This window comes from Cuculus canorus, chromosome 3 (assembly GCF_017976375.1).
Source record: "Cuculus canorus isolate bCucCan1 chromosome 3, bCucCan1.pri, whole genome shotgun sequence".
NCBI classification, from domain to species: Eukaryota; Metazoa; Chordata; class Aves; order Cuculiformes; family Cuculidae; genus Cuculus; species Cuculus canorus.
The window spans coordinates 122333422-122354193 of NC_071403.1; the positions used below are offsets into that span (position 1 = coordinate 122333422).

General features: G+C 44.9%; 1 protein-coding gene across 1 annotated transcript in view; it reads right to left on the reverse strand.

Moving 5' to 3' along the window:
* PKHD1 (PKHD1 ciliary IPT domain containing fibrocystin/polyductin) overlaps window positions 1–20772 on the reverse strand; it is a 254042-nt gene that overhangs the window by 197165 nt on the left and 36105 nt on the right. The window contains exons 28-34 of the mRNA XM_054063619.1: window positions 20494–20624; window positions 19606–19741; window positions 16460–16655; window positions 14858–14925; window positions 10656–12269; window positions 10328–10471; window positions 2508–2721 (exon numbers count right to left, since the gene is read on the reverse strand). Of these exons, the coding sequence (XP_053919594.1) occupies window positions 2508–2721; window positions 10328–10471; window positions 10656–12269; window positions 14858–14925; window positions 16460–16655; window positions 19606–19741; window positions 20494–20624 (2503 nt within the window). The remainder of the gene's footprint in view (window positions 1–2507; window positions 2722–10327; window positions 10472–10655; window positions 12270–14857; window positions 14926–16459; window positions 16656–19605; window positions 19742–20493; window positions 20625–20772) is intronic.

Sequence of the window (20772 nt, forward strand, 5' to 3'; positions counted from 1 at the left end):
ATTAATGTTTTGAAATTAAACAATTTTCTGTACTGCAATTTGAAAAAACTGTTTTCAAAAGCTGTGAAATATATAATTTGGATGATTTTAAACTCTTTCTTCCAGTACTTCTCCCCAGATTTTTCAGATCAGGAAACTCACCTGCAACCAAGCAACCTTCTTTGCCCCTGCTTCTCTTTAACAAGACCCAATTCAGGAATAGATTTACCAGACAAAAAAAAAAAAAACATCAGTACACTGGAAAACTCCTCAGCAGCTCAAGTTTTAATTTCTAACTACTAGAGGGGGCAAAGTTAGTGACAACAACAAAGATGTTGAAGAAATGAGAAGAATGGGAAAATAGTAAGAAAGAAAAAGTTGATTGATTTGATTCAGAAACAGCTCCCTGATAGGATTCCCCAAAGGAACCTTGTTCTCTGGGACACTCACAATTAAATTGGACAAAACCTCAGTGAAAACCAGTAAGGAGGCAGCCAGCAAAGGGACTGCAGGACTTTTCCATCCATAGCATAATTGCAGGCATGGATCTCCCTCACTGCTTGCTCTGCTGAGACCGGGATGGAGCAGCTACAGCAGCAGAATTGGAGCAGCCCAGTCCAAGAAAAGGAGCAAGAAGAAAACCAATCGTACCAAGAGCCACTGCACATGCATTTTTATCAGTAAAAAGCTGAGTACAATTTTGAGACCCCGGGAACAGGAAGCAAAAGACCGCAGAGACCCAGACACTGCAGGGTACCCTGTTCCTCTCAGGTTTGTACATTACATGGTTTGGGGCTTTGCTGACATGAGTAAAAGGAGAGGAAAGCTTAGCTAGACAAGGCAAGGCTCCTGAGGTTTCTTGTTTTGAAATAAATGACTCTGGGGGGGCGAAAAACTGATAAAATGAGTTTAATATCAGGATTACTTTTCCCAGCCCTCTAAGTCTCCCTGCTCTTGGCTCCCCCAGCAAAGCTGTACTCATCTGCCACGGTGTTACAGGATATTACCAATGCTCAATGTGACTTTGGCCACGCCACTTGGCCAGCTGTACCCATCTCTCTCTGGCCTGCAGGTTGCTGATCAACAACCGATTAGGGCAAAACTCTACCCTCTCTCCCTTAACAGGAAACTATTTTCTGCCTGACAGATTTTTCTCAAAACCGACAAGAATTTACAATTCTTAAAACATCCATCCCTTGGGAAAGCCAGCTCAAGTTAATCAGAGCAAAAAGTGGGGTGGGAGGGGAAATGACAAACTGACAGGCAGATGCTGCAACTGCGTAAAAAAATTTAAAAAAAAAAACCACAATGTTTATTTCTGTATGTATTTAAACCAAGTTTAAAAATTCATGCAACTCATGTCTTGGCATCTTTGTTTAGTAAAGGTCAGCTAGTTTTGTTCCCCCAACACAGGGCACCCAGAGCTCCCTCTGATGACTTACAACACCAGCCATAAGGACCAGATAGGGATGAGGACCAGATCTCTGCAACTCCATTAAAATCCCTGGACTGTAGCATCGTTGCACCAGGGAGGGTCAGATGAGACACTAGACAAAATGTCTTCACTGAAAGGGTTCTCAGGCCCTGGCAGAGGCTGCCCAGGGAGGTGGTGGAGTCCCCATCCCTGGAGGGGTCTAAAAACCAGGCAGATGAGGTCCTCAGGGATCTGGTTTAGTAGTGGTCAGGTACGGTTGGACTCAATCTCAAAGGTCTTTTCTAATCAAATGATTCTATGGTTCTACGATTTTATGATCATGCACCAGCCAGGAACAGATTCATCATGTACAGCGAATCATGGGCAACGCATTGTGGTGATATTCTATTTCTCTATTTATTTAATGTCTTTCAGAAAGTTTTGTTCATATGCTCGTTCCTTACTTCAGACCTTCCTCTTACTCCTAGGAGTGAATGCTCTGCAGATATCAATGCCCGCTGCTCCATTAAAGGCAATAGTACCGATGTTCCTGGGCAGCTTGGCCTTGGATGTGCAAAGCCTGAGCCTCGAGTAAGCACCCGAGTACCCTTGCTGAGTAAACATTGCACAGCCTGCTGAATTTTCTATGTGATTTTTAACTCATGAAACTGCTTGGAGAGAAGAAAGGAGGCGAAAAGAAGGAGGGAAAAAAAAAAAGACTTCTGATTTTCATAATGCCTAATCCTTTTCCCCATCAGCATCCACCAGATGTTGCTTTGGATCAGAAGATAAATATTAAAACCTAAGAAGGAACAAAGCAGGCTGTTTATGAGATGGATTTTCTGATGTCTCTCAAACACTTTAAAAAGATGGGAGGGGAAGGAGGGGGGACTAAAGATGCTTAGATAGATGCAAGGAATGAGTTTCATAACCCAGCAGAGCTCTCTAGTGGTCTCAAGGCTAAATTGCTCTGTTGTCATTGACCAAAGAATTAGAAATTTGTTCCTTCAGTCTATCATTTGGCAGGCACCAATCCAGCAAAAGGTGGAATACCTTCTGGGGGATCTTGCTCGTAGGTGGGCCCACTAAGGTGTTGGAGAGACGCAGCACTAACCTGGCAAAGAGCCCAGCAAAACGCCTTTGGGGTGCGCTGGTGCCCCTCCAGTGCCACTGAGGTGGGCTGTCCTCACAGACATAGAGGTAAGACGCAGATCCTCTCTGGTGATAGGAACCTACTGTAACTTGGACATCGCATTCAATGAAGGTGGTTCTGTCTTCTCGGCAGTCAACAGCAGAACGCGTCAGGCCACAGAGAATGGCCAAAGATGCTGCAAAGAGAGAGAGAAGTAAAAATAACCCAAAGCAGCCTACACAGCACTGACATCACAAGCAGATTGTAACTACTGACAGTTGTTACTGTGGATCCCCGCTGTTCATGTCCCAGCTTCCTTTCGGTGATGCAAAGGTTTTCACGCAGCTCCTTCAGCCCCTTTTACTTTATGCAAGCAAGCACATCCCCCCCCGCCTTTGAGTGCTGCTCACCAGGATGGTCTTTGGGATCAAACTGCTCTGTCAGGAAGTAGGTGGCATAAGGATAATTAAATGAGGAGATGGACATTTCTTCTGGGGAAATGGGAGCAAGGTTTACAGATCAGGTGTAAGGCACAAATCTTTTACTGGGGAGATACTGTCCATCACAGCTTGGAAATTAGGAAACAGGTTTTGTGAAAGCATGGCCACAGGTTGGAGAGTTTCTGGGGAACTTGTGTGAGCTGGGATCTTCCACCTTGCTTTGTTCAGGACAGCAACCAGAGACCTGGTTCCAGTTTGACTCCACGCATGCGCCAGGAAGTGTAATCATAGAATCACTAGGTTGGAAAGGACCCACTGGATCATCAAGTCCAACCATTAATGGGAGCAGCTGCTTTGAGGTGTGTTTAAGGAACAAGTGGTAATAACAGAAATTAGGTTTTCTTATTCCAAAACTTGATCAAAATGCTATATAATAAAAAGTAGTGAACTGTCACTGAGAGTTGAAGTTTTGGGGTTTAATAATTTAAAACAGGGAATCCATTAAGCATTAAACCACACCAGAGATCAAAACTCTTAAAATCTTGAGTGTTTTGGAGAAACTTCATTAATCCTGAACTAATCAAACAGTTTTAATGAACTCCTGAAAAGTTCTAGAGACGGTCTTACACTCTGCACTGCAGGATCCAAACGCATTGCCCAAGTACCAGAACTGCAATCAGTGGGTATTTATCAAGAAAGGTGTTGGTTTTGTTTGGTTTTTTTAAATTCCAGTTTGTTCAAAAGGTATCTTGTTTGCTGGGAAAGCACCTCTGTCAAGGAATGTCTGCGATACTAAGCAATCCTGAAAATAGGTTTTGAAGTGGTAAAAATATGAAAAAGCTACATTTCCCATGTTAAAAGATTTAGCACTTTTTGCTAAAAATTATTATTTCATATGGAGCATTTTTGAAAAGTTTATAACTGTTTAATGTTTAAGGTATGGTTTGAAATATTAAAACCTAGCGCTTCATCTGCTCTGAACTCCAGAAAAAGAGTGCCCAATTTTTCTGTATTTTTCTTCTCTGGATTTCACATATTGCAAAAAAGTCACCCGCATAGTCACACATTTTGCAATATGCTAAATCTCCTCCCTTCCCAAACCCAGTGACAATTCTTTCGTTCAGCACCCATTCAAACACAGCCAAACACAATCCATGCCTTAAAGACCTAAGTATAAAGATGAGAAGGACAAGGAATAGAGACCTAAAGGAACGGTGGCACCATGCCTGTAGCTTGCTTTTATTGTCCAGAAATTAGGTCTAGAGCCACCCGAGGTGTCCTATAGCTCCCACAGAAGCCTCATTCTTCCTGGAGGCCATGCTGCCATTCTAAGGGCATTTTCAGTGGCATTAGATGCCTGTGTTTTGGCAAATTAATACCATCCAAGAAGACTAAACACTACCAAGAAAACACACCTTTGCAACAACCTGCAGCAGAACCAACTCATTCCAGGAATATCTCCAAAAGAATCAGCACAGAGGACTTATTTTCAGCCAAAGAGGGGCTGAGAACTTCTCAAAACCAACAAAGATGAAGGCTATCTAAACAGCAATAACACTGCCCTTTCCTTCCTCCAGAAACCCACAGCTTCCCTGTGGGCAGAAAAATTTATTCCTCATTTCTAACAGGTGATAACAGCTCCTTCTGCTCTACTGTTCTATTTTATTCTACAGGGATATAAAAGGTTACACTAAGTTCACACGTGGTAGTGGAGAATGTGTGGCTACCTTAGATGAATAAACAACTACAGAGATATTAAGGAATGGAGTAGAATGGAATGGAATATAGAATATTTTCAGTTGGAAGGGACCTACCAGGATCATCCAGTCCAAATGCTTGACCAGGTCAGTGCTCACCAAAAGCTAAAGTATATTTTGAAGGGCATTGTCCAAATGCCTCAAACACCGATAGGCACAAAGCACCAACCACTTCCATGGGAAGCCTGTTCTAGTGCAAGATCACCCTCTGAAGGTGAGTGGTCAAGGGAAGATTAAATTCACATTCTATAGTTTAAGAAAAAAAAAAAAACAACAGGTTGCTGAGCTTTGGTTCTCTCTGGTGGCCTTGAAAAGAACATAGCAGAGCTTTCCTAGAAATGGGCCAAAGAATCTCAGGATTTTCCTCAACACCTTGCTGCTGTCAAAGAACTTGCCTGGCTAATGCAGGCTACCAGAAGATATAACATAGTGATAGAACACTAGATAGAATATAACAGGTGACAGGACAAGGGAATTGGCCTCAAGTTGTGCCAGGGGAGGTTTAGATTGGATATTAGGAAAAATTTCTTTACTGAAAGTGTTAGGAATCACTGGAAAAGGGTGCCCAGTGCAGTGGTGATCTCCATCTCTGGAGGGGTTCAAAAACTGTGTAAATGTGGAGCTTCAGGACATGGTTTAGTAGGCCTAGTGGTGTTGGGCTGAAGTTGGACTTTATGATCTTAGAGGTGTTTTCCAACCTTAACAGTTCTACAGTTTTGTAATCCCATGACATTTCCTGCCCAGCCCCTAGAGACCAGCAGAAGAACAGCCTGTCACCTTTTGGATTCCCCAAAACATTATGTGAGCATCAGTCATTTCCAATGCGCTCAAGTGACCTCATCTCAATTTATCATATCTGTAGGAACACAAGGCCTTGCATCCTGTCAACTGCTGAAATCATTTTAAAATCAAACCAGGCAAATAAAGGGAATAATTTATAAAACCTAAGCTCAAGAACACGGTTACAAAGAGATTGGTGGAAGAAAAATCCAAGAAAATCTTGCTTAATTTATATACCACACTCTCTCAAGTAGAAGGACAGAGGGACTTTGTCTCCACACTGTATAGCTCCCGTTCAGCTGATAATGATACTGCTTTTCAAGATATCCATTTCCCGTACCTTTCCTGGGGATCTCCAAAATCTTCCTATTCCCCTATTCCCAGTGGATTTAGTACTTGTCTTAGTTGGGAAGAAGTCTCTGCTTTGCACCCCCTTCCTCTGATCGCTAAAGGTAAATATCCCTTGGTGGTATTGGTGCCTTTATCTCCCTCCAAACAGGAGAAAAAAAAAAAAAGCCAAGTAAAGATTGCAACAAACTTAGTGAGTCCTAAAAGCACAGTCTGCCCCTTCTGGGATGTAACAGCTCTCCCTGCTCGATTAGCGTTCAAACCCCAGAATAAAGCTCCTTGATGCTTTATGCTCCCTATGAAGATAGAACTTGTTAATCACACGTAAGACAATCCCATCCCTGACATGAATGCATTCATCCCACTACAGCTTCTCTTCCGAGCTCAGACACAATGGCAGCCAAATCTCTGCGTGCTGCTAACAGGTTAGGGACCGGCTGCCCCCAACCCTGTCTTTGGGGGATAGTCTGGCTTAAGTTGGGATCCTGGGATGCTCAGCACAAGCGCTTTGTTCTGGGTCACTGTTTAATGACAACTGCCAGACATGTGATGAGGCCGAAACCCACAGGAGTTCCAAGGGCAGCTGCAGACTGATTGAAGAACTGCCGGAGCGGTCCTGATGCCAAATCGCACATTCCCAGCTATCCACCGCTCCAAAAAAGACCTGCTGATCATGATGTTAACGTGTGCTTGGCAGAGGAGACAAAGGGCAACGAGAAGAAAAGAAAATGAGAGAAAGGAAAAAGAGACCCCTTAAGGTCATCAAGTCCAACCTCTGCCTATGAGGAATTGCTCCCTGGGAGACATTCATTTCACACAGCTGAGCTTCAGTAGTCCCAGGAGCTGACTTTACAAGCATCTAATTCCACTGCCTGATAGATCTCACTGTCAGAACATTCCTGCTGTGTAATCGATATGCATTTTTCCCCCTCTTTCTTAATTTCATTTCCAAATCTGAAGGACAGAAGAGACCATTTGCATCCTTCGTTTTGATCTCCACAATATGTCTGCTCAGGTTTTAATTGGCACAACGTATCCTATTCATATCTTCCACGCCTACTCATGCAAATGACCCCGCTTCCCTGCTTGGTCCCAGTTCAGTGGATCTCCTCAGTACATCTGCACTGCTGCAACCAAACCTCATTCCTCTCTCTCCTCTCACCCAACAGAGTCTTCTCCACCAAACCATTTCTCTCTTCCTTTCAAATCAGCCTCAGTTCATTTCTAGCCTTAGACCTACAGCCTCTTCTCTAAACATGTGCTTTCACCAAAGCAATCTAGCTAACGGTGGGTCCAGGACTTGCTAACAAATATCCCTAGTGCTGTTACATCAAATCCCTACAGCCAGACCTGTTATCCCACACAATCAGGAAAACCAGACTCAGCTTTTTCCAAGATGCATTTTCCTATCCGGTCACCTCCTTCTAATGGTGACTTCTTTACCCTCACCCCAGCATCAAAGTCTCAAGTACTAGTTTACGGTAAAATTTATGTATGGTACCTGCTGTAATGTTACCTAACAGGAATATTCGGTTATTTTCTTACCTGCCTCAAGCTTCCCACCAGTATTCCCATCTTTCACAGGTGCACAATTCAATCCCACAGACATTAATTATACATTCTCTAAATTTAACCTGAGCTAAATGGAATCCACAGCTGTATTTGTGCTCATCTGCAGCACCATGAACATAAGTAACAAGGCAGGAACAAGAGAAGGGGAGAGCTCTTGGGATCAAGCCAGTTCTCGCTCAACCAAGCCTTTAAAGACTTAGAGGTTGGTTTGGGGTTTTTTTACCTTGAAGGGAGTGTGTTTTTGTTAATTTTATTTAATTCTATTAATTTCCTTAAGCTCTAAGGGTGAAATTCAAGCTTAACCTCTGTTCTGATTTATTTTTTCTGCAGCTTGCAAACAACAGTTTTCATAAAAGCGTCTGGGCTCACATTCCCTTTCTTTGTGCTCTGGATTGAGCACCATTTCAGTACTTAGCCTGCCCAGCTCTTATGAATGACCAAACCCTTGCTACAACCCCACAGGACACCCACTCTCAAGGAAGACCCCGTGGGAGAGGCTTGCAGAGCGATCCTGCTGACACCAGCAGTTCCTCGTGTCTTAGAAAACCGCCTGTTAAATCAGAAAGAAGTCACATTTGCTACCTGCAGAGCCTTGCCCAGTGGGTTTGGTCACGAGCTAAGAGGACCAGCTGGGGATTCCCACGTGAACACCTCCAATCTTAAGCATGCCAGACAACACGACCCAGCGCTGAAACCCCAGAGCAGCGAGCTGCCACCTGACATCCTACAGAGCCAGAGGGGAGGCGTTTCTGCTTCACAGCATGCCGTAACAGAAGAAATGCAGCTTGAACTCTTCACTTCTCATCACCCAGTCCATGAGCAACGCTGGGAAATGTCAGAGAAGCGTCCAACCTGGCTGCACCAGCCTCTGCGCTGAAGCAGCCCTCGGGCACGGCAGACCTATCCCTCCCATCTCCTTCACGGCTCACGTCCCCCATCCTCGCAGTCACTTTGCCACCTCACCCACGTGGACGAGGCTGTGAAAGAAAGGTCTGATTACTGGATGTGCAAGTGCCAAGTGGCAGACTTCCCGGGGCAAACGGCGGCACGTAAACCATGAGGTGAGACGGGACTAACCGCACTCACTAAGTCCACTCACGCCCCATGTGGTGGGGAGTGCAATCCCCTACATATCCTCATCCAGAAAGCATTTTGAGTTGCCAACAGATTCCCCAACACCACACAAACACACACACAGGCTGAATACGCCCGTCTCGGGGACTACAAGTAGCCTGGGAGACTCACAGATTTAACCTATAGGGGATATTTCTTAAATGAAAAAAAAAAAAAAATATTTTCTTGTAAACACTTCATTAACAGAGAAACATTTTTGCAACTCAAGTGGTGAAATCTGCAAGGCTGCACACTGCAAAATCCACGGCAGGGGAAAGAGGGGCTGCCTGGTGCCTGTGCCCCTCTGGTCAGAGAGGCAGAGCACCCCTGCGCGGGCACAGCACCCGCAGTCACTCGCTGACATCTAGTGCCAGCGATGAGGACCGGGGGCCTGCCTGCGAGACGCTCTGCCGCCCACCACTCAGAGGATTTTGAACGCAGTTATTAATGTTTTCATCGTTTGGATCAATTTGATTACATTTTATTCTGCTATTCTTCCTGCAATAACAGGCTTCCCTGTTATGTGTGCTCTGATTTTTTTGTCAGCTCTCCAGCATGATGTCTTTTTGCTTGTTTAAAAAATAACAAGAAGCATTTTTGTGGACTGTGCCCAGATCTTGTTTAAAACAAAGAAGAAAACTGATCCCTTACAACCTCCTTTTGAGTGCTTGGAGCAGGGTTTTAAAGCCTCTCTCCCCCATTTTTCTTGGTATTCCTCATGGATGAGGAAAGGGAGCATTGAAAATGACAAGAACAAATTCAGAATTTCAGAAGAAGTGGTGCTGGAGGGAAGCCCTGGATGCCTCTCATCCCAACCCTTGCTCAAAGGAATGTTAAGTTTCACACTGGACTGGTTTCTCAGTAACTAATCTAGTCAACTTCTGACTGTTCTAGTGGGTGGAGAGTCCATAACATTTTTGAGCAAAACCCTGGCTATTTACTCTATTGGACACTCTTGCTGCCACCCTTCTTCCAGGTCCCCAAAGCAGAAGAGGTCATGGATCTTTGAATGGCCACAGAGCAGCAAATACTTCTTTAGACACCAGGATGCTCTCCTGGCCTCAGAGCTATGAAAGGGCTGAAGTTTTACGCCACCGAGTGCTGCGTTGCCACAGCACCTAGGTAGGTGCTCTGCGCTTAACGTCTGGGAATGACATACATCTTGGGGTGGGGTTTAAAAGTCTTAAATCCTGCTTTTTTGCAGATCTTAGGAGCCTAACTCTGTGCTGCCAGTGGGAGAGGGCGGAAATAGATCTTGCCCCAGAAAATGCCCATTTTGAAGAGTTTCCTCCAAAACCGGGGCAGGGTTATTTCTCTCTGAGAAAGCTAGAGATCACGGCATCGTTCCCTGCTGTGCTGCCTCTCTCCAGTTAAGGAAGATGCCCTGGCTGTGGGGTAATTACAGCAGGGCAGCTACAGCTGGATGACCTTCAAGGTCCCTTCCAAACCAAACTATTCCTTGATTCTACGATCCTCAATTCCAGCTTCACAAAGGTATGAACTGGCCACAGTACACCGTTAGGTCACCCTTCCAGTCACCTGGCTACAGGCACATGGTGGATCTAGTTCAAAACCCACAGTCATTGATGCAAAAACTCCCCAAAAGCAATTTGTTTTGGACTGAGCTCAAAAAACAGAGGTCAACACCGTATTAGCTCCTCTCTTTTCTCCAGGGGTGCTGCTGCAATCTGTTCCCCTGGGATGAGACACACTGGGACCCTCCACTTTTGAGTCAATATAGGGTTTCAAGGGATGTTTTTAACACAGTTCTAGGGATTGCGTCTTAGCTGACCGTGTAAGCGTGGGGCAAGGCAGCTCAGCTCAGTCGTCGTCGGGTTATCCAGCATTTCACAAGAGGCGCCACAGATGGTGACCAAAGTCTTCCCCGGGGAAAACCCCATTCCGCTCAGGTAAACTGCTCCTCCATTCAAGGCACCTTGGAAAAGGTCAGAAAATGGGATTTAAAGCAGAGCCTGACAACCAGCTGCCACAAAGGGTATTTTTTTTTAATTCATAATTTTTGATTTCATGCCAAAACAAAAAGAAAAAAAACACCCCAGTCACCACAGTCCCCAGCACTGCACCCCACGGAGAATCTGCAGGAAGTCCTTCTGACTTACCCCAGTTGCGATGCATGGCTGTCACCATCAGCTGAGAGGTGAACGTCAGGTTGGAGGAAGCCCAGCCCCGAGGGACATCCAGGCCCAGCACACGGTACTTGCCAGCAGGGAGAAGAGGAGCCGAGCACTGTAGAGCAGAGCGAGTGATGGTGACACCACTGCAAATAAAGTCTCCAACATATATGTAGATGCTGTCCATCTCTGTGAGCCGTGACACAGTGATTGTTAAAAGGTGACCAGTTGCAACAAGTGAAAGGAAAGATGGGGTAAACTCCTCGTTGTAATTTATTCTACCAAGGTAACGGGAGATGCCATCTACTTTTAGACTCAAAGCCCTAGTCCCATTACCTGGAGGCACCACGCACTGGACAGCTACACAGGTGACACTGAGAACAAGGCATGGGTGATAATCTATGAGAACAGAGGTCATTCTCTTCCCTTTCAGTGACAACCCGACCAAGGTCAGCAGACCTCCACCACTGGTACTGAAGTTTCGTGGGTAAAACGAGTACACCTGAGGCAGGACGGTGAGAACGCTGGATGCGTTTCTGAAGCAAGCTCGGCCTCTTTTCCTGGTGTGTATGGAAATGTCATACTCCCCGGGGGCAAGACAGTCTGTGTGGCACTCGATGCTGGTCTCATTCCAAAAAGTTACTTTGCAGACAGACTGGTTATTCACATGTACCACGGGGCTGTCACCTGGCCATGCCAACCTCTGTCCTTTGATCATCACAGAGGTGAACGTCCCATTGGTCTCCCAGGTCACCAGATCCACAAGTGGGGTCCACTGTTCATGAAGGTGGAGTGTACAGGCTCCAAGGCAAACGCTACTGATCCCATTGACGGTCACTGTGACATTAAGAGCCCCAAACACCTCACCCAGGCACCTGCGATGCCAAGGATGGGCCCCTGGGAGGACAATACAATTAATGGCATCGTTAGCAGAGTTCTGGATCTCACAGGAACAATTACCATCCATGCTGACCTGTACTAAATCTCTTCGGGATTTCAAAGCAATACCAGATATAGTGAGTAACATCCCACCGCAGATTGATCCTTGTGATGGGAATATGGAGGTTATCCTTGGAGCTATCGTAAGAGCCTGCAGCCTTGCTGCCACACGAGCATATCCCAGCTGCTTCTGGATAACCTGGATGGAGAAAGTCCCAGGTTCCAGGCTGTTCAGTGACAAAGAACACTGATAAAACTTTGCAGACTTGTTGCCACTTTGAAACTCCAATTCACATTCTCTGTGTCCAAACTTAGCCACAGATCCAGTGACGTTTATGCCTTGGATGCTCAAGAGCAGGTTGCTATTTGTGACTTCTGCTTCAACAACAGTAACCAGGGGAGTCAGAGCTCTCTGGTAATGGAAGGTGGTGGTTGTTTTTGCAAAAAGAGTGCGCTGAAGAGACCTAGTGCTGATGACCACATTTACTCTGACAGAGAGGTCGTGTGAATCTTCACTAGACAAATTAGCAGCTGGCGGGGTCAGGCACCAAACCGTCTCTTCTGTCAAGTGAGTAACCATACAGGGTTGCCCATTCATTGAAACAGAAACCAGGGCAGGATTTTGGCCAAAGCCCATCCCAGAGATTGTAAGCTGTGTTCCACCTAAGAGTGAAAAAAAACAAGGGATGAGGACATTATATGCAGGAAAGTAATCAATGACTGCAGTGCAAAAATCATAAACAGTGATAAATCTGGTAAGCATGGAGACAGCCTTAGCCAGATCAAACAGAAGAAGAAATGGAGTCCTTTCTTGGAACAAGACACTTAATAATCAGGATTATCCTATGTAGACAAGAGGCTAAGGTATCCAATAGCCAGGGACCAGCACAGAAGCAAGTGACAGCAGAAAGCCACCAGAGGACTGGAGGAAGCTGTTGCGAGAGGAACCGTGAGAGTAAAAACAGACTGAATTCTTCAGGGAACAGAACTGTCAATGCAGGTGGGGAGATGGCAGCGATGCTGCATAGAGGAAAGCAGGATGCAATACGAATACTTTCAAACAAAAAGACAGAACTACAGACCTTACTTCAGTCTTCAGTTCTGCCTGGTCACTCAGGCAGAGTGCCAGATTTGCCATGCTCTGATGGTCACTTGCCCCTGAGGAGTTCACTGACCAGAAAAGTTGATACATTGAGGAATACTTCCAACTTCAAGCCTTCCCAACTTATATGCTCCTAGTCTGCACCATTTAAGATAGAAGACTAAGAGGACAAGAGCAGTTCCTTGCCAGCATCAAAGGCGCCTCTGACCAGGTCTTCCTATGCATGGGGTGGAGGAAGGCAGGTTGTCTGCTTTTCCCTGTGGTTGCCTGGACACTTTTATTCCCTAGGCATGTACTTAAGGCCACAGAAGACAAAAGAAAATGGGTGAAAACAGGCTCTTAGTGTGAACTGGTAGGGTCATTTGAATGGGAAAGCAGTTCTAGAAGAGTCAGACACAAAGTTATGCCCTCCAGCTGAGGCTGTCCTTGTGTTCAGTGTTGGAAGCTGGAAGACTGTTGTATGCAAGTATCATCATAGACTGCTCCACTCATAACCTAAGTCATCCAATATTTGGGTCACTCTGGGACACAGGCTGTCTTTGATCTGATCTAGCACAATTGTTCTATGATATGGCATTGGAGTCTTCCTCTCCACACTGACAGGAGAAGGAACTTTGAGGTGCCCCGCTACCACCCTTGCAACTAAGAGCAGGTGACAACCATCCGGAAGAAGCACGAGTCCTGATCTCTTGGTTTCCACTGCAGAGCAGCAGCATTGGCACTGCCTTCCAGGGTGCTGAGAATAAGAGCAGCACAGATGCAGGAACAGCCTAGATTTTAAGATGTGATAAAGATAAAGATGCAAACCCACCAGCATTCCCAGCCTAATCCCATGCTTCCAAGCCCTGAGCTGCCTCCCTTAAAGCCAGATGAAACTTCTCTATCTTGCTTTACTTTATAGTATCAACAGTCCCAATGCCCTACCTCACTTCACCTTCATCAGCCTGTGCCTTTCCCTTCCCCATGATCTGGCTGAAAAATAAGTTGTTTTTTAACGGGGATTCTTTTGAATGTGCTCAGATCCTCAACCCTAATGGCTACACAAGCGTCAGAGACAAGAAAATGCTAGAGAAGAGGCAGGGGAAGGACTGGTGCTTTTTGCAGAGATGAGATTCTAAGTCAGCTTAAGCCATTCATAAATCTACAGCCAAAGAGTTCATCAGTTCTTATTTAAATTTCAATTTACCCTTAAATATGTTAAGAACAATACAATAATTTTATTTTTTTCAGTACATCTTAATCTTCAAAACTGAGAGCCTTTGCTCTCCAAGTTTTATCCATGCTCTCATCTCTTAAGGCTTGAGCACTTCACACAAACTGTTAAACACATCACCAAATCTCTGAGTTTTTGTGATTTTTTTTTTTACCTGTGTTGTGAGCCTGTGAGCACAAGATGTGGAGGGACCCGAGGTCGCATAAGAATTTCTGTCTTCAATAAAAGCATTTCTAAGGAGTCATCTAAAATTCACTACAGGGATTCAACTCTCCCCCATCCTCAGCTAAGTGACAAAATAAATCAACCACTTCAAATCTGCTTTTTAAGATTTAAAGTAAAACTTTCTTTTCAATTCAGTGATGTTTTGCTCTGAAACACACTTAAATTATTTCCAGTGTTTAAAATGATAGAACGGGATTAATAAATATTTCACTTTTGATTAAAATTAAGATCCAAAAAGGGGTTTTTTGACTTTTCAACTTAACAAAAATGAATGTCCCTTTTGGGATCACATGAAATTATTGTTTGCTTCAAACCACAATTGTACCCTGTTTTCCAACCAACTTCCACGCAGAAAATCTTAAAAGATGGAGGCGTAATGACTGAAACAGCGCCGATGAGGCAGGTGTGGGCGTGCTTTGCTTTCCCAGTGGGAACATGCAAGGATACATGAGCAAACACTTGGGGAAATCAAATTCAAAGCACAGAGATCCCTGGGCCATCCCACCAGATTGAGGGATGCTCACTGCAATCCCACATGTTCAGACCGCTGCTGTCTGCTTGATGATGTCTACCTAATAAAGGGTCACAGATTTAAAGTGCCCTCATTTAAACTGATGTGAAATGAGATGCCCTTTCCATTCCTGCAGGAAAACTGTGCCCTTGATCCCTTTAACCTGCATAAGTGGCTGCAGATGTACCGACGCCGCTTACCCAGAAAGGAGCCACAGCATGGCTCTATACTGAAGATCTCAGAGAGGTACTGGATTAATGGTGCCACCCTGCAAAACAAGGAACACAAAGGTTTTTGAGAGGAGCTGAGGGTTTTTTAGCTTTCCTCTCCGGCTGCAGCACTATGATTTCTTCACACCCTTCAGGGTTGGAAGACCAAATGCTCACCTGGCACAACCCCTTGTTCAGTGCCACAGGGACAAGACCATCCCACAACCCAAATGTTTCTGTGTGAGTTGAACTACATCTATAACGAACATTGTCCTATCAAATGGCAGCCTGTGGGCCAAGCTCAGTCCATGAGGCACAACTGAACAGCCCATCAAAAGAAGCAAGAACAAGGAAGGTCCCATTGCAGCCCTACCCACAGACGGGAATTGCAATGCACCAAGAAGACAGACCAGCTGCCCTCCCTCCTTACCTCCTCTCACCAGACAATGCGGTAACTGCAAGAATAAACCCCAACACAACCTCCTGAAGCCCACTCAGACAAGAGTACAGCTCTGCTTCTGTCCCACCTCTATCTAGTTCTCCTCCCCATCACTGGACTCTCAAAGACTGCCCCCACCCCAAAAAGACATGGTAGAGAAATGAACCTTCCAAAGCCTGCAATCCAATGCACCAGAGATCAGAGTTGTCTCCTGGGATGGCCCATCCCCTTCCCTGGAGGTGTTCAAGGCCAGGTTGGACGGGGCCAGGCTGATTTAGTGGGATGTCCCTGCCCATAGCAGGGCAGTTGGAACTGGATAATCTTTAAAGTCCCTTCCAACTCATACTACTATATGATTCTATCTCCTTCTACTTTCCGTCCCTGGAGACAAAACCGTGGTACTGCTGACAGACTCCACTATGAGGTGGGTTGAATCCCTGCGTGTCATCCCACTGACCACAAGCTTTCTCTTTCTGAAGTTCATTAACGTGACGAGCAGCTCAGGGTCCTTTGTGAGCAACAAAAGCAACTCCTTTCTCCCCAGTACCATTGTTAAAGGACCATTATTTGCAGCTGCCATGGCTGAGGAGCAAAACTGTTGTGAATGCCTTGTTGCACCCCACTTTCAGGCCAGTTACCCTCCACATTTTAATCCATTTATACTGCATTTATTGAGGCAAGAACTTGAAGCACTACTTTATAAGATGGAAATAGCATCATTTAAAAATTCTCCAAACAAAGCATTTTTTTTATTTTTCAAACTAGCTTTTGTTTTTCTCATGAAAAGTGTTTCTTTTCTTCCGCTGTTTTCCTACAGCAGGATTTATCTGCATTTGACCTGAATCTGTGAATACCTTTGATTGCCTGAATATGCATTTTTCATCAAATCCACTGTTTTTTCTAAAATGTTTCTCTCCTACCTTCTCCCGATCCAAGGGGAGTTAATTGACGAGCATTAGCAGTTTGCTGACTTGAGTGCCACAGATCAATAAATGCCTTCATAATTATTCATAATTTTATACCACACTGCATATTTCACCGTTAGGTACAGAATCTGTGAAAATCCTTACCTTTCTTTTCAGATTAACCCTGAAATACCAAATAGGACAGAGAAAGAAATCTGTACTTTAAGGAAAGCATGTGCACTCACACACCTATTTGCAGTGACAGCAACACCATCGATGAAGACAGAAACGTTGTACCATCCCTCAACCAAGGCTGGAAGCATCACATTAACACCATGGTCTGTCTGTGCCTGGATCTGTGCCCACGAGTCTCCGATTTGCACCTTGATATCCGCCCCTCGGTAGCTGGCAAACTGGGATATTCCAATCTGAAGCTCCTGACCTCCTGCAAAGGAGAAAGGATGAATTGTTTTAGTGTTTCTAATAGCAGGAATTTTAGCACACAGTTTCCCAAGGAAGATCATGGGGTTTCTTCATGCCTGAACAGGTCCAGTAGTGTCTATCAGCCCAAAACAAAAACTAGAAGAACATTTGTATCCTACTCATCCCTTGGCGCTTCTGGTCAGGTCACCAGCCACCAGGGTTATCTGGCCACTCTCAGCCTGCTGGTACACACTCAGGACGGGATCCATAAACTATCTATCCTATAAATATCAGCAGCCAATTAGAGCCAAATGCGGTCTCTCTAAAGTTCACATGAGCTGGAGCTGAGGAGTTCCAGGATTTTTCCTAAATCCCTGACAAATGGTCCAGACTACGTTTGTCAGCACTGCGGAGTTACCAAACTTAACAGGAGTCTCCAACAGCTACATGAAAATTTTCCTTAGTACCTAAAGTCAGATGCCCACATATGCACAAAAGTACCTCGTTTTCAGAAACCAGGGTGCTCTCCATCTCGTTTGAGCTCTGTTGCAAGCCAAATTATATTCGGATAATAGAGGATGCCTTCCTTTATTTGTGCAGATTGCAACAACAAAAAAGGACAAGGGCAGTAGAGAAGGGAATTTCATAACCTAAATTCTTTATGAAAGAGCTCAAGAAATTAGGGTGGTGTGTGTCAGTCTATATAAATGCATTTTCACCAAGAGCACCATAACTGTAGCCAGCAAACACAAACAGGGTCTCCGTGACACGATTCACGTCATTGCAAGGAAGACACCCAAAAGACCTGAGGTGAATCCCACTACAGAACTGCCTATTTCTCTTCAGTGACTTTGCAAGACACAGAAGCAACAGGTACAGAGATGTGTTTAGAAGGTGAGTCTCATTCTCCTGCCTCCTCTGAAGAGTGTGAGATCAACTGCACAGAAGGAAGAATGAACTGAGAGAGGGGAGATTTAGATTAGATATTAAAAAGAAAATTTACTGCAAAGGTGGGGAGGCTCTGGCCCAGGTTGCCCAAGGAAGCTTTGGCTGCCCCATCCCTGGAGGTGTTCAAGACCAGGCTGGATGGGGCTCAGAGCAATCTGATCCAGTGGGAGGTGTCCCTGCCCATGGCAGGGGTTGGAACTGGATGGGCTTTGGGGTCCTTTCTAACCTAAATCATTCTATGAATAAACAGGACAAGATTCTTCAAGTCCCAGTCCCTGCTGCCACAGGGTTTATGTTACATAAATGTCCTAAATTCATCAGGCAAAAGCTGTTAATATCTCTCTACCATCCCCTTGGGCCAGTCAGCCTGAAACACTTGTCTGCCCACAGAGTTGCTCCAGAATAGCTGTTGAAGATCACTATCCCAGAGCAGATTCATTTTTCACCCACTCCCCTTCTTCACTGAGCTCACTCCGCTTTAAAATCAATGCTGCACGTGACACTGTTATCCCATCACGTGGGGTGGTAGTCAAGAGCAGCTCAGCTGTGATACACTCACCTTGTCTTAATGAAAATTAACTTCCATGGGTTAGCCCATCCTCACCAGAGATTTAGATCCGAGTAGCAATCTCGACTCCCCAGCAGAGGCCAGGATCATTTGGCATCGCATCGCCTGTGCAGCAGGAACTCAGCACCACAACCTCAGCTTTGGAGAAGTCTCACCCATTCACAAAGCAGGAGAGTCTACATAAAGCTCCCCTCACCCACCAGCTCCTCCAAGCAAGTCTTGAAGCCACCACTTTTCAATTCTGCATACATAGAGTCAATAAAGTTTGAAAGCTTGAGAAGTTAGCTATATTAATAACATGAACTCTTTGGACTCTTGGTCAATTGTCAGCTTAATCCTAGATGCCTGGAAGGCACTGGTGTAATTTATTTATTCTTTTTATTATATAAGAGGAAAATTATATTAAAAGCCAAAGCCATGGAGGTTCTGAATAGAAGATTGAACCCAGCCACACCACCATTCACAAGATGCTATAACATTAAGGAATTTTGTGCACCTGGACTGCCTGCGGCAAGAAAAATCTCCCCTTGATGCTTTAGTATCTGAATAATATTCGATAATAAAGGACATTTTCTCTTATTTATGCATTCTAGAGCAATAGAAAATGACAAGGGCATTTGGGGATAGGAATAGAAATGCTGGGTGTGCAGCAAGAAGTGCACCCTGTCACTGGCAGTCACCTAACTCCTTGGATCGCCACCAAGTCCAGCCAAACTGCTGAGCTGGAGGGACGCTTATTAAGGTGTGCACCTTAAAAGAGAGGGGAAACTTGCTGAGAGTGCCTTTGATGCCATCATCAATGTCACTGATGAAGACATTAAACAACGCTGGTCCCAGAACAGACCCTTAAGGGTCAACTCTTCCAAAAGACAGGAACACTAAGTGCTTGGGATTTTGCCCCCACAAAGTCCATTAATTCCATGCTCATATTCTAAGGTAAAAGATTGCGAGATCAATCTGGAAGAAATAGTTTGGCTTGGAAAGGGGAAGTAGGGAGACAGGTGTTGCCCCTTTTCTACTTTCAGCAACCCAAAATGCACATGACGAACTTTATAATCACCCCTTTGGGATCCTGGAGAAGGACACTAGAACTTATTTCTCTTGTCTTGGCTGAACCTCCTACCAAGAATGAATGGGTGAGATAATTTCAGAGCAGAGTTAGACAAACGTAACACCAAAGGAGCACTGTACCACACCTGACATCCTGTGGACATCATCCATACTGGCCTAGAAAAGTAACTCATTATTCCATGCATGCTAAAGTAAAAGCAGCATAAACCAGCCAGGACTGACCAGCGCTAGCAGAGAACAGGGGGTTACAAGTTGAAGAAAGAACAACAAAAAAGCAGTGTCAGATCACCAAACTCCACAGACCTCAATTCCCTCTGCCCCACCATCACCAGCAATAATGATGCTTCTACAGACAACGCCCAGCACACGCCTGCAGCCTTCTCACCTACTATGCCACTTCTGTTCCTGCTCAGCGATACAATAGCAGGGTTTAAGGAAGAATTATACTGGAACAAGTTGGTTACTGTTGTTGACTGGTATCCAGAAATTAGTGTCACAGGGATAGCAGCATCTTCTGTCCCCTAGAAACAGAAATGAAGACAACACCAGGGATAAAAATGCACCAATAACATTATTCCCTGTATTCCTGTACCTTAATAAATCAGGCAAAGAAGCACTGAGGATACTTGTACGTATACTGGACTCAAGCACACAGACCTACGCAGTCTTTAAAGGGATATCTGTGGAAAGCTATAAACCTTAAAACAACCAGCTATGCAGATTTTCTTTTGCTATATCCATGCTAGTAAATTAGACAGTGGTAAGATATGGGCATAGACAACCCTACTCTGAAACCATTAGCATTGTCCTGGGTGTGGCTTTGCCACGCAAAGAGCACTGCTGCTAATCCCTAGGCGTGGTTCAGCATGACACGATAACATCCAGAGAAGATCAGAATGGAAAGCAGATTTGAGGCTGAAAAGGGTTCAGCAATACAAGCAGGAGCAATTGTCCCAGGCATATTTAATCTACTAGCGGAGAAACACAATTCTAGTAGACTTCAAAGCCATGGTTTTGTTTCTGTGAGGCTTAGCTAATAATGCTGCAATCTGGATTTTTTGCTGACTGTTTCAGTGGTTTTCATAAATCACTTATCAATCTCTTGTTAGTTAAGCTGCTCTAAGCTGTAGGTGAAGGCCAGGTTAAACTGACCCACAGCCAAGACTCTGCCGATGGGCTATGTTTTACCCTTTCTTCCCTTGGCATATCTGAGGCCAGGAAAACAAAGGCCTGTAGGCTGCTGACTGTTTCTGTAAAACATAAGGTTTCTTACCCGAGAAGGAACTTTACACTCAATTGTTGTTGAATTTTGGTCATCCTCCAAAATTGGGCAAGGCTGAGATCCAAAGAGCACCAAGTTTACACTTTCCAGATTGGTCCCCCTGAGAGCTACTCTCTGTCCTCCTGCAAAACCAATTATTCTGTTATATTCAAGATGCAGAATGATGTCTTTTATATGCAAGTGGCTACCAACAGATGACTACAAAATGCAGTACTACCTCTCAGTTGATCTGGCGATGATCTGCTTTCACCTCACACTGCCCAGCTTCCC